Genomic DNA, 14,824 nt, shown 5'->3' with positions numbered 1-14,824 from the left:
GGGAGGTCAAGATCATAGTGGAGAAATCTACAGAGACAGCTGAACCAAGTTCATGGAAACTCATGGACTCTAGACCTACAACTGTGGAGACTCCAGAGGACCTAATTTGGCCCTCCATATGTGGGAGACAGTTGTGAAGCTTGAACTATCAGAGGGGTCCCTGGTAGTAGCACCATGACACAAACCTGGTACATGAGCTAGTTTGTTGGAGCCCATTCCTTACGGTGAGTTGCCATGCTCAGATGCAGTAGGACCATGATATAATCCCAGTACATGAGCTAGCATGTTGGGGCCCATTCCCTATGGTGGGATGCCATGCTCAGTCTTAATGCATGAGAGAGGGGCCTGGTCCTGCCACATCCTATTGTACCAGACTATGTTGACTCCTCATGAGAGCCCTTATCTGTGAGGAGGAGTGGACTAGGGGTCAGCTGGGGGGGGAGGAGATGATGGAGGGTGGGAAGAGGAGTGGGAGGAAGAACTGTGGTTGGAATGTAAAATGAAATAAAAAAATAAAATAATGGAAGAAAAAAGTGAGAAGCCTACTAACAATTTTTGCACTTGTTTTTCCCAATTAAATTCAAAGTTAGTTTGTCTACTTCCAAAATATTGTAGTCATATATGTGTATGCATATATGTACATATACAAATATATCCAAATCACTTCTAGAGATAATAGGCCTTTTTATTTATGCAAGTCTCTTTTGTGGTAGGCACAGTGGCATTTTGAAATTTCTACTTACATAACATTTTTCGAGGTCAATTCATTATTAGATGTTTTTCCTGCTCTTGTTTGTTCACTGATTTGGTTTGGTTTGGACTGCCATTTTAAGCGAGGACTTTTCCACCATATCTTTTAACTAGTAATTTTATGTGTGTGTGTGTACATATATATATATATATATATATATATACATATATGGTGTTATCTTTATATTGAATATGCCATTGTACTATACAGTTTTAAAATAATAAGTTTCTATTCATTTGTAATTGTTTAGTTGACTCTCTTCGATGCTGACATTTTTCCTCATCCTTATACTCATAGTTCAGCCTGATCTTTGTCTTTGCTTGTACTTTCTGCCCCTCATGCCTCTGCTTTGTCAGATTGTTGCGTTACTTCTGTTGTCTCCGTGGCTCACATGGAATCACCCGGGGTCAGAACATCTCTGCTATATCGCTGCTTTTTCCTCTCACAGCATGAATCCTGCTAAGCAAACGCCTATCTGGGTTCTATCTCAGAGTACTGGGTTCTGTTCGATGAAATGAAAGCGAAGATCGCTGTTGCTTTTCAGCGTCAATGGAGATGACCATTTCATGTTCAGCTCTACGTTAATTGATGTATTGAATCATAGGCTTTATGGTGTTAAATTGGATTTGCATCTGGCCATTTACATATCTCCTTTGGAGAAATATCTTTCAGGTTTCCTATTTGCAACTGGGTGACTGGGCCTTGTTGTTGCTGAGTTGGAGCAGTTCTTTGCACAAAGTGCACATCTCTTATCAGATAAAGGACTTGCAAATATTTTCCCCATTCTTCAGACTTTCTTCTCATTTCCTTGATGGTGGCTTTGATATGTGAATCTCAACATAGAAATTTTTTCTATATTCCTGAGTTTATAGTTTTAAGTTTATAGTTTTAAGCCTTTGATACATTTTGAATTATTATTCTAATTTTATCTGCACATATGTGACAGGTTTCATAGACATTTTCACTCAACTATATCTCTACTTTGGCTGAATTTATCCCACATTCTTCCCTTTTTTGCCTCTCCCCTCCCATTATTCCCCCAGATTCATTTCCAGCATCACATCCTATATGCATATGTGATTTAAAGTGTCTGTATACAATTCAGGATCTACAAATAAGAAAAACATGTAATATTTGTCTTTTTGAGTCTTTGCTTAATATGACAACTTTCATTTACTTCCATTCTCTTGCAAATGACATGATTTTGTTCTTTATGACTGAACAAACACGTCTATAGGTACATACCATGTTTCTTTACTCATTAATCTGTAATTTTTCCCCAAATATGGTATAGAATCTAATCTCATTCTTCTCTTTCCCCAACCCCCGGCCTCCTTTTTCCATTTGGAAGACAGATACCACGTTCTCTACCTCTGAACTAAATTCCTGGCCATTTTACATTTTTGTTTTTTGAGGCAAAGTCTTGCTCAATTACCCAAGATGCCCTCAAACTCATGATCTCCCTGCCTCAGCCTTCCAGGTGCCTGGACCCGCATGTTTGATTGCAGCAAAGTAGCCTCTAACCACCTTGTTTGCTTGTGGCTATCTTATCTTCCTAACATCATCTGATAGGGGCTTTCTTTCACCACAGAATGGCTTTGGAAACCTTTCAAAAAAAACCCAGTAGATAAGAGGAAGAGGGCCAGAGTGGATAGGGGTAAGCAAAAATAGTGTGTGGGTATGAGGGGGTAGGATCAAAGTGCATTATATAAACTCAGCCAATGTCATAAGGAGGCCAATCGTTTTGTATAAAAATATACAGTAACTAAGAAAATCAGATGGTTACCTAGAGTGTATTTAGATATGAAATTAGAACTTTAGATGTATCTGGATGACTTTAAAACATTGACAGGCCAGTGCTGAGGATGTGCTACAGCTTAGTTGGCATATTGCTTGCCTAGCACGCCCAGACTCTGGCTTTTATTCCAAACACCAAATAAACCAGGTGTTGGTGCACACCTGTACTCCTAGCACTGGGGGAGCAGAGGCAGAGGGTCAGAAGATTAGGGTCATCTTTGCCTACATAACAAGTTTAAGACCAGCCTGGGGCACATAAGACTGTTTTAAAAAACAAGAACATCTGTCCTGTGACTATAATTTTTTTAAACCCATTTACCTTAACAGTAATTTCTGGTAAGACAGTACTTACTTCTGCCATCTGCTATGCATGCTAAAGTTTTTTGGTTCCTCATTTCCTCATTCTTGCCTTTTGTGTTTAGATGGTTTTTTTTTTTTCAGTGAACAGTTTGAGGACCTTCCTTGTATATACCTTCTACACACAGAGACACACATAGAGACATCCGTACCCCTATCCCCCCACACTCCCACACAACACATAACACACACCCAACACACACATGCATAAATCACCCACACACATGTGCATGTACACACACTTCTCTCTTCTGTGTATTTTTTTTCTATGCTGGAGATTAAACTCAAGCCTTCACAGGTGCTAGAAAAGCAGTTTACCAGTAACTTTCCAGTCTTTAAGTTCAAGCTGATACTAACTCATGTCTCTGCTTTCTTTTATGCTGTTGATGTCATTATTTAAATTTGTATACACTATAAACATGTGGTGCTACTTTTGTCATCAACTTGATTGGATTTGGAATAAACCAAGAAAGATGCTTCTGATGTGTGTCTGTGAGGATACTTCCAAGAATGTTTAAGAAAGGAGAGAATGGCCACCCTGAATACGGACTCCTTCATGCCTAGACCAGATAAAAAAGACATATTGATCAGAGAGCCAGCAGTCACTCCTTTTCCTGACTGTGTCTGCAATGTGACCAGCCTCCTTGTCGTACTACCAGAAACACTTCCCTGCCACGATGAACCCTATCCTCAAACCTTGAATTACTCTGCCTTCCTTAACAGGCTTTTGTCAGGTATTTCCTCATAGCAATGAGTAAAGTAACTGACACGGTTCTCCACAGTTTGCATTAGTCATTTATCTTTCCAATCATTTACCTGTAAGTCTTTGTCTACGAGTCAAAATTACAAAGCCCTGGCTTTCATATTTACACATCACAAAAGAACTGGCTTTTATATTAACCCATGGATTCACCCTCATTGAGGACAATGCTTCACAGGGCGTCAGGTTCCGGTTGTCTGTCTTCACCCGAAGGACTCTCTCTTGTATCTCTCATCAGTCAGGTCTAATGATATTTGAACTCCCTCAGCTTTTATTTTTCTGGAACTGTCTTAATTTCTTTGCCTTGTTTAATAGGTAGTTTTGTCAGGCGCACTTTGAATTGACAGGCTTTTTTTCAAGTTTGAACAATTATAAAGAAAATTTCAGAGAAGACTTACATTTCTTGGATCTGTTGTTCAGTTGAGACCTCAACTTTGAAGGGTGTCTCTAGTGAGAACTCGGCAATAAATAGATTACATGGCTCCTTTTAACCAGAGTTCTCCCGTATGTTCTCCATGCCTCTGCTACCTAACTGAGGTGTCTTCAGGACAAATCCCGTCCCTTTCTGTTCATTTTACATTGGGGCATAAGAGACGGAAAATTCTTATAGATACAGTATGGCTCTTCAAAGGGAGACACAGCCAAGAAGACCTATCTGAACCTAGCGTAGAGTATGAGATTCTATAGTTGAAGACTCTTGCCATGTTTGTGAAAGAGTTTGGGGGTCTTCTCACAGACTTGTTTATTTGTATGTGGGAAGAATTAATACTTGAGATCAATACATTGTCTGTAATGTGACCACACCATTCAATAGCATTCCTATAGTTACAGTCTGCCCTACAGTCAGATTTAGGGCTCAGCTAATTGATTTTATTGGTCTGATACAAACAAACGTCACCAAGAGTGCTTTGAGAGATGTATTCTGTGCACATTTTATCTATTTCCATCTCTACCTCTCTATGAGAACACATCCTGCCAGCCTAATCCACAGAGGAGGAAGAAATCAAGTGTCCCCAGCATCTCAGCTGAGGCCATTCTGTATCTGCCAATGTATTCACTAGTCAGTCAACACAAGGCATATGAAGAATTTCAGCTGATATCAGAAACATCTTCTAAATAAATATAACCTAAATAGATGGCTCACAAAGAGTTTTTAAAAGTTATTCAAATCCACTGAAGTTTCAGAGTGGCTTTTTACACATCAGAAATGTAGCAGCAGATAGCTGTGTACCCATGAAAAAATGAGCTACATGCTGTAATCTGTTTGAAGGGTACCCCACAACCTGCTTAGTTTTGGATTTTAAGTACTAGGAATTTCTCACAAAGTGGACTGTACAAGCTTGTGAGTCATTCTGATGTAATGAGTGGACATGCTGGATTTGATGTCTTGTTAGGAAAGCTATTAAGGGTATAATCCACGGCTATCCTCTATCAAGATGAGGCACCAGTTTGTGTTGTTACCTCTCAGTAGGAATAGCATGCACAATAAATGAAAAATTCTCTCTTAATAGCCACAATGGTCTGTGAGTTCTCCGTCTCAACACTCAAATATCTTAACACAAAAAGGGTAGCAATTTTAATTCATTTCTAATTTCCATAAGTTTCAAATATCATAAATGATCAATTACCAGAGGTAAACTGGGTTATAGCCCTTATTTACTTTTCCAATGTGTTTATTGCTCTTGACGCATCCTGTGTTACACATTCACCTGAGAAACACCCTGGATTTCACTATCTTTATCTACAGTGGAACCTTTGAACCCTGTGCATTGTCTGACCCAGGCATTACCACAGCTTGCTAATGTTTGACCATCTCTTGTAGGCCATAAAACTTGCTTCAGAACACGAACAAAAATTTGGCAGATGACACTGAAAACTCTCAAGATGGCACACGTACCATGTTCTTTTCCCTAGAAAGTGATGGTATTTGTGACAAGAGATAAAAATGCTGAAAAATAATCGTGTGTTTATCCGTCATGCCTTCACCAACACAGTAAAAGAACCAAAAAAGGCATTCACAAACTAAGTCCACGACTTTGGAAACTATCTTGAGTCTCCTTTCCTTACTTTCACACTTCATAGTTTAACAGAAACTCCAAGCAATTCCATGTTCAAACTATTTCTCAAAGGCAAACATGTCTATTCCTTCAGCATACTCAGCCCCAAACAGCTGATTGTCTGCCCATGCATTAACTTCTTGCTCTTTCTCTCAGTAGTCACATTTTAGTTACAATGTTTTTTTAACTACTTTTTTATGACTTGGTGTATGTATGTGTGTATGTGTGTATGTATGCATGTATGTATGAGTGTGCCATGTGGAGGTCAGAGAAGAACTTTCAGCAAATGATTCCCGCCTTCTATTATGTGGGTGCCAGAGATCTAATTCAGGTCTTCAGGCCCAAGGGCAGGTCCTTTCTCCGGCAGAGTCATGGTGGCAGCCACCAACACTTTTATCTTTAAGAATTTATCTCTGAGATAAGTTCAGAGTTGCAAAAACTTTAAATATAGTAAACAATCCGGATATACTCAGATTTATCAACTGTGGATGGTTTACCACACTGGCTTTCTCATTTCTGTACACACATTCATTCACCTGTAGTTTAGTTCGTAAGGTAGCTGAGGATAAGTTGCAGACATGATTTCACTTTGCCTCTAAATCCTTTAGTGCAAATCCTTTAAGAAGAAAACCCAAATATTCTATCATCTCTGCTTAGGCATCAAAACCAGGGATTTAGTTTTGATAGAATTCCATTATCTGATAGGTCAACCTTATTTTTATTCTATAAATTGCCCCAATAAGGTACCTTTTCTGATGCAGAATTCGGGTGGAGATCACATATTATACTTGTGACTTGTCTCCATTATCTTCAGTAATCTAGAGTTCCTCGGACTTAGACTCTGTGAGCTTGGTAGTTTTGAAGGCTAAAACTGGTTATTGTATTGCATGCCTCTAAGTTTACTATTATATTTCCCCTTGTTTAGTCTCAGGCAGGCATTTTTGGCATACAATTCCACAGTGCCTTCACTGTTTCACTGGGCAGAATCTGAGAAACATCTATTTTAACCAACTGTTCAATGTTAAGAAACATGATACATTTGCCTCTCGATGGTGCATGTTGAAAATAGTTGTTCACACTCACAACAGTTAAATAAGGAAGCAACCCTCATGCTCACATGGAAAGAAAAAAGAGAGAAAGGAAGGAAGGAAGGAAGATTGATTGATCTATTAGAACAAGTAGCAGGAATGAATATTATTTTTCTCAATCCACCTCTGCATGGTTTAGAATATAAAATGGTATTGTTTGTATTATCTAGGGGCACAGGGATGGGTTAATTTTTTCCACTGATTAAAGAATTAAAAGGCAAGAAGACTTGGAAAGTCAAGCAAAACTTAAGTTTCTTCAGAAAGGCCAAAATCAAATTTAAGAAATGCCCTAGGGCAGGCAAGCTGTAAATCTTAGTAGCTTCCCAGAGGAAGAAAACAGAGAGGGGAGGGGGTAAGGTTGGGCTGCCAGAATTAAGGCAGCATAGAGGTCAGCTACCTGGGGGACAAAGAGCCACATGGTCAGGAGGAGGTCTTTAGAAGGAGGATAAGGAACCTCCTCTCCAAATACTTAGGCTCTGGCCATCACCAGAAAGAAACAGAACAAAAAAGGAGAACAAAGAGGACTTTGGGAGCCAGGACCCAGAAAGGTGGAGGGACCCAGCCAAACCCTACGGAAGCCGCTCTCAGAGACTGTGCTGGGGGTGGAATTTGGGGAAGGGAAAGAACATTAACTTATTAAAGGGATAATTTTTCCGTCCATCTCTCCAGCATGGCTTAAGGAGAGCCAGCTTCCCTGGAGGGTGATCCTCGGGTGATTGACAGGTCCAACTGGGTTAACATTTTTAATGTTTGATAGCTTGGAATATTAAGTTTCTACGCAGGCCACGGATCTCATCCTCTTGACCAGAAAGAATTAGTTTTCTTTAAGAGGCCTTTATTGGTGCTGTGTTATTACCTTTTTGAAAGCATCCACCAACTGTGTGCATCCTGTTCTCTTGGAGAAATAAAATAACACTCCTCGGCTGAACAGCACCTGGGAAACGTTCACACAGAGAACGGGCTTTCATGGGCTCCCACTGTTTCAACAACTACCTTGCCATCGCTTGCCACTCACGGCGCAAGTCCTGATCTCTTTTCTGAACTTTAAATTTAAATGTCCACTTGCCTGCTGTTCGTGGTTTTCTCAAAAGAACCTTACATTCGCGTGCAAGAGACAGAGCTCGTTTATTTTCTCGGCCCCACTTACCGTCCCGCAGTACTTCTCAGAACTGGCCCCTTCCTGTTCCATAACGCATTTCCCAAAATGCAGCTGCTGTCCTTTACTTTGTAAGTAGCTCTTGAATCCTCTACCCTCTCATAGCCAAAGCTATTATTCCCTCAATTGTATGTCTAATAGACCTAACTGCTCTATCCACACCTACTGTGCCCACGGCTCAGCACACTACTGCTAGATTACTTGTATAGGAATGAAAAAAAAATGACATCATCGCCTTTTAGTCTTGAAATTTTCCAGTTTTTATTTTTCTGCCTCCAAATTCCCATAAAACTCAGCCCTAGAGACCTCTTGGGTCTGCCCAACACCTCACCACCATCCCTTCCTTGTTCTTTGCACTAGTAACACCAGAGTCTCTGACAGAGCCCAATGGCAGCTCACTCACTGGCGTGTCTTTCGCTTAAAGGGCACAGATTAGATATGGACACCTGTGTGCTTCAGATGTGTTTTGCTTCTTTTCATCATGAAGTTCTACAGGCCTTTTGATGTCACCATGAACTTCTTCATGGGAGCAGCTCTGTCCTTGGTGAGCAGATGAGGAGACCCTAAGATAAGCGTGTCTCACAGAAGCAGCTACTTTCACACACAGCTGTCCACGCGGTTGCACTTTGGTCCTTATGTGTGTGATTACTTGGTTAGCATTTGCCTTTCCTACTAGAACATAAACACCATGAGGAGTGGTGCTGTCTATCCAGGGTCACCGTTGTCTCCTTAGAATGCTGACTGACTCAGATTAACTTGTTGGCCATTTAGAACTAATAAGCAAATGGTAAGAAGCTGTCACGTGCACACTCATCTTAGGTTCCTGGTTTTTTGAAGACATTTTTATCCACCCGCCCCATTAGGAGAGTCAAACATGATCTTGATAGTTTAAATCATGGACTGTGGGTCTCTAGGATCACATGGCTTCTTCTTGCTATCGCTGTACTTAAAGGTATTGGCTGAGATACTATTTCTAATTATTATCTTAGTCCAAACTCAGCCTTAATACATTTGCATAGACTTGTTGCAGATGTGCAAGCTTTTTATTTAATTAACTTTTTTCCATTTATTTTGCATACTGACCACCATTTTCCCACCCTCTCCCCTCCCAGCCCCTCCTCTTGACTCCCAACTACCCCTGTCTTCATCCATGCAGATTCCCTGTTGGTCCAGAGCCCATGTGCTACCATGAGCTCAGGTCATCTCTCTCTGTGGTTTCCTCCATCATGACCTTGACTCCCCTGGCTCGTACAATCCCTCCTCCTTTTCTTCAGGAAGACTCCTGGAATTCAGCCTAGTGCTTGGCTGTGGATCTCTGCATCTGCTTCCATCAGTTACTGGATAAAGGCTCTCTGATGACAATTAGGGTAGTCACCAAGCAGATATGAAATTTTAATGAACCTTCTAACCTTCTGTTTTGGTGTGTCTAGTTTTCTTAGTGCATGTGGTATTTCCAACTATTGTTAATGTAAGAAGGTTCCTCAAAGACAATTAGTGATTATATTTGGGAAGACAGAAGACACATACTGTCTGGGGACATCTAAACTCTAAATTCAAATTTAATTAAATCTCCACAAATGCAGAACACTACAGTTTTTGGACAGGCCTTATTGTAGCCAACTGAGAAGGTATTTTAAATTTATTTTTTGGAACTCCAAATCCACTATGAAAACATTTCCTCACTGCAAGGATGAATAGGGGGACCTGCAACATATGGCAAAATGCTTATTTAAAAACAAAAAACAAAAAAACAAACCACCCAAAATAAGGATCATTAGGGTATTAGTAACTAAAAAGAAACTTGTGGACTCCTCCAGTCAAGGTGTGACATCAGAGGGAAGACTGCTGTTTCAAGTGGAATTTTAGAGATTAAGACTGTCAACAGTGTGTAAGACTTTGGACAATGGTCAGTACAAAGATCAATGTTATCTCCGGCTGCATTTTCCAAACCCCTCCATATTTTTTACAAATGAGTAATTGTACTGGCTCCCAATCCACAATTCTCTGCTGATTATACCTTATCCAAGCCGCACTCACTCTGTGAGCAGAACACTTTGATTTCAGCAGCAGGATCATCAGTTTAAGCCAGCTTCTGTGCCACAGCCCACCCTCTGAAGCCTAGACATTCTCTCCTCGGCCTGTGAGCCTAACACAACATGCTTTCAACCTCCGGCTGGCCACTCCCGAGGGCCAGCGAGAAGCAGCACTCTGGTTGTCCTGGAAGTAGAGACCTATCTTTAAGGAATAAAACAGCCTAGCATATTACTGAGTCCTTGCAATCCTGGTCCTTGAGAAGCTGAGGCAAGAGGGTTGGGAGAGCCAGGCTATCTACATTGGAAGATGTTGTATCCAGTTTAAGAAATAAAGAAACAGAAACCAAGACACGCCCATATACTAAGTCCTAGAAAGAACTGAGGAGAGCATGGAGGTGATCCAACGACAAGCTGGAGTAGTCCCTCGATATGGAAGATAATTTGTCATACACAATAAAGAGGGGGAACACTTTGAATTTGGAAATGGTATTTATATATTATTTGGGTGACATCTGACTATTTACCAGGTAACCCAGAAATTGGCCCAGAAATAGAGAAACAAAATGTTTTCCAGCTAGTCTATCCCTTGGTAAAGCTGAAGCTTCTGTGACTACACCCATATTGGTCCTTGGCTCCTAGCTTCTCAGTTTAGTCACCTTAAAAAGATAGATCTTCCCCAAATCTGAGAGGGCTCTCATTGACTTGTGTCACATGACCAGCTCATGGATTCCGAGGAACGAAATACTGTGACTCAGTAGGATCAAATGTTCCCTCCCAGCTAATCCCTGGAATGGAGGCAGAGTCAATGTGGAATATTTATCAGAAGGAGCAGTGCTTCCCCAAATGAACAGGTATGTTTTCTCTGACAGCAATGAAATCTGGTAGCAGAAAAAAAGTACATGTCAATTAACAGCTAACCCTAAACACTATTGCAACCATCTTAATACCCAAAGTTGCAAGATTTGGAAATTAATGGTCCAAAGTAAAACAATGAGTTATGTGGAAAATATTACATGAACCTTATCTTTACTACAACTTAGCTCTGATTAATGCTGAATTTCTAAAAGTCTCCTGTAAGAATACATTATTTGAAAAGGCCAGTAGCAGATATCCATGATAACCCAACAGTGTTGGAGTCATGAAACCGAACAAAATTGGATGAGGAAAATGCTAAGCCTGGAACACGAAATTTCCCATAGTGGACACTACAGCCCTACTAGCAACTATTCTCTCTCTCTGTGAGGAGCAGCATCTGACTTGCAAACATCCAATTACAAAGCCAAGTGTACACCCTGGGCTACCCTACATAAATGGGCATGCTCTATTCAATATCAAAAAACACTATGTTCACTCTATAGCACTCTATGAAATGCAACATGAAGCAACAGGCTCTGCAGTCCACAGGAGTTGAAGTATTAGTTAAATGGATTGCTCACTTGGAACACAATTTATGAATTCATAAGAAGCACTTAATAAAAATCCTGTTGAATGGCCCTGCTCCTAGAGACTAATAGATTTCTACTACACAGGAGGCAATAACATACAGTTTTGAAGAAAATTTTACTGCACATTAGGCTTCATTAATATTTATTTTAAAGATCACTTTTTATTGTAACAAATATAAAGTCATTGGTGTCTTATAAATTTTCAAAATGCTTAAGTACAAAATAAAACATTAGTAAATGAAAAGATATGCCGTGGTATTTGGTATGTGCTTAACGCAGTCAACATGCATAAGTGATGTCAGAAAAGCTCATGCATTATTGGAAGAGAAAGGGAATGAGACGCAAATGCTGTGTTGCTGATTATAAACTCATGGCTTCAGTCAGTTTTCTTTCTTCAGGGATACCATTTACCTAGAACCAAGATGACAATGCAAGTGTGAGTTATGCAGGATATAGCACATCTAGATTTCGAACACAGGAAATTATTACAAGAAAGTCTCTATTTTAAAATGTACACAATGTTTATATTATATTGTTACTAAAATTTCTAGTCAATGTAAAAAATGGTGAGTTTTGTTATACCTCCATACATGTATATGTTGGATACTGTTTTTGTATGTTCCTTTTCTTCCTTCAGGTTCTCGTCACACTACCCATCCCCTTCCTTGCCCCCAACAGACTTCTACTCTCATGTTGCATATAGGACGGACAGATAGACAGATGACAGACAGACAGACAGACACACACACACACACACCATACATACACATATGAAAACCTAGATTGCAAGGATAACTTTCCTATCATCTTAATTTAAAATAATTATAGAGCATTATCTTTATTTGTTTGATTTGAAAGGAAGGAACAAAGGAACGAAGGAAGGAGAGAGAGAAGGAAGGAAGAGATTAATTCTGAATTAGCACCCCTTTTCCTGAACCAGGCTGCAATGTTTTATTTTTCCCAAGCTACAGCCTGAAAATTTCTCCCACAATAAACAAGCAGAATGAGGTTAATTGCGGGATGTATGGCCGCACCTTTTAGTGGTGGTTTAAAAAAATACCATGTGCATCGGGAGGGCAGAGAGAATGAGAGGGCCCGAAAGACCGCGAAGCCTACTGTTTTGGACCTGGTTAAAAAGGCAGTGCTATTGTCTGCATTTAACTACTTTATTATCCCAGCCAGTGCTCCAGCCCAGCAGTACAGCGTCACCAGCTCACTGGCTAAACTTCTGATGAGAATTCAAAAGAAAACAACTAACTGCATGAAACAGGCTGCAGATCTTCTTTCAGCTGATAAAGCCCATATCTGCAGCTACATATAAAATTGCAACTTGAGTACCTCAGTCACCTTTGTAAAGAAAAAGCCTGTCACTGTTTCATAACAATCATGCACAGATCAGCCCCTCCATGCCGTGCTAGGACAAGCAGGGGAAAGGAACAGAACAGCTCAACTGTACCCATGAAAATACCCAATCAGCCCCAAATCCATGCTCTTGCAGATGGAACAGAAGAAATTGGAAGCTGGGAAAAGCAACATTTTTCATGTAAATGAACAGAATGAAAATAAAGGATATAACTGTCCCTTAGCTCCGTCCACAGGAGCCTAGCTCCACTTAGTTTTAAATACATGAGAGGCAGAAGCAACAGTCTCTCATAGTTACACAAAATGTTAGCGTGGTCTCTTCTCCATGACACTCAGACCCATCCTGAGGCTTACCGAGGAAAACAACAAAACGCTCGAGAGGAGACAGTGTCCTCTAAGTCAGTGACACAAGGCAATGTGTGGAAACACACGAGAAAACAAATGGGTAGAAGGGCAGTCCTAACAAGGAGGACAAACTCTTTTCAAACGCAACCAAAATGCCTGCTCCCCGAACCTTTTTAGAAAAATAATTTTGAAAACGAGGTTGACAAAAGTCACCTGCAGGGAAGCCTTTTCTTATCACATGCACCCCGCTCCAAGTGCTCCTTCTATCAGGGAAAGGGAAAGTGCCCCAGTATTGAGCACAGCACCCCAACATACTAAACAAGTACCATCATCTACTGCCACTGTCCCCAACAGCACCTATTCAAGATGTCTATTCTCTCTCCTTTAGGCACAGGCATAAACAAAAACCGAGATTTTTACAAGTCTCAAAAAAATTTACAAATTTTCTAGATATTATCTGACTTCTACTCATTCATTGCATGACTCAAATAAGCAAGGATCAGAAACAGACATCTCAGGAGAGACCGACCTCAGTGGTTAGAGAGGAAGGTACTGTAATCATTTTTGTTACAGTCATGTTCGTTTCAATTTTTTACTCCCTCGAAAGACAGGCATGGAATCAGTAGAGCTAAAGAATGGGAGAATTTTCCTCTTTCAGTGACTCATATTTATAACGGTTTGTTTCTTCATCAGTCTCCTGAATGTTTACAGAACAGTACCACCCATCAATATATTGAACAGTCTGCTTGAATCACATTAGCATTTAATTAAAACAAGCAATCAAAACTGTAGGAACAATTCTGACAAACATCAACTTATAATTAAAATATGATTAAAAAAACCTTTATAATACTTGCCTCAAATCTTTGAAAAGTTGTCAAACGAAAATCTCCTTAAATCCCCGAAAGCAGTAAGAGAGGATAATTCTGAATGAAAACATCCAGCACATTTCTAGACGGGGCTGACATTTTTTTCTTTTTCTTTTTCTTTCTTTCTTTCTTTTTTTTTTTTTTTTTGAGAATCACTTAATGGCTTTCCTACCACAAAGCCACTATTCATACTTAGAATTCCACACTCAACTTACATTTTTAGAACTTCTCTTGCTTTTCCAAAAGAGGGACAAAAGCATTACTGGTTTCCTGGCAATTAGAACTAGGAATCAACTACTAATTAGGAGACAATTGCGAATAAGTGAGGGGTGAGTGAAAATAATTGGCTGTGGAAAGTTTTTAGGGACTCTTGAAAGAAATAAACTTCAAGACAGCAAGTTTTGGGGGAAACATACAGCCCCAGGGAGAATTGTCTACCATCTTGTTGTCACTGGTCATGTCGTAACAGCCTTTTTAAAACGGCTTTAAAACCAGGCCAACCATTTCTCATTGATCACCCTGAAGGCTCAGTGATTAGTCACAATGGCTTCCCTTTGTGAGAGTCAGTTTCAGCTTACTCACTTACTGAGACAAATCCTGGACCCATCCAAGCTAAAAACCTTTTATAGCAAGAAGAATAGTGAACACCCCCCTCCCCATGTAGAAAGGGACCTGAATTCAGCCGTCCTTAATTAGACTGGACCTCCATGGTTGTTACTGCTTTAAGATCATTTTCCCTTTGTCATTCTGATGCCAATTTATGCAATAATCTAAGCTACTATTATGAAGTTCCAAGTCTAATTA

At 40.0% G+C, this 14,824-nt stretch overlaps 1 protein-coding gene across 7 annotated transcripts in view; it reads right to left on the bottom strand.

The window, feature by feature from the left end:
- Nucleotides 1-11,569: 11,569 nt before the first annotated feature.
- Sgce (sarcoglycan epsilon) overlaps nucleotides 11,570-14,824 on the bottom strand; it is a 69,427-nt gene continuing 66,172 nt past the window's right edge. For 5 of the 7 annotated variants that reach the window (XM_013122657.3, XM_040728584.1, XM_013122659.3 and 2 more), the window contains 2 exons: nucleotides 14,009-14,043; nucleotides 11,570-11,855 (listed from right to left, as the gene is read on the bottom strand). In XM_013122657.3, the coding sequence (XP_012978111.1) occupies nucleotides 11,805-11,855; nucleotides 14,009-14,043 (86 nt within the window). In that variant the 3' untranslated portion in view covers nucleotides 11,570-11,804. The remainder of the gene's footprint in view (nucleotides 11,856-14,008; nucleotides 14,044-14,824) is intronic. The other 2 variants (XM_013122660.3, XM_005082902.4) reach the window with 1 other exon arrangement.

Source organism: Mesocricetus auratus, unplaced genomic scaffold (genome assembly GCF_017639785.1).
Source record: "Mesocricetus auratus isolate SY011 unplaced genomic scaffold, BCM_Maur_2.0 Super-Scaffold_100019, whole genome shotgun sequence".
Classification (NCBI taxonomy): domain Eukaryota; kingdom Metazoa; phylum Chordata; class Mammalia; order Rodentia; family Cricetidae; genus Mesocricetus; species Mesocricetus auratus.
The sequence above is the reverse complement of the archived record's forward strand: the minus strand, read 5'-3'. Positions and strand labels throughout refer to the sequence as shown.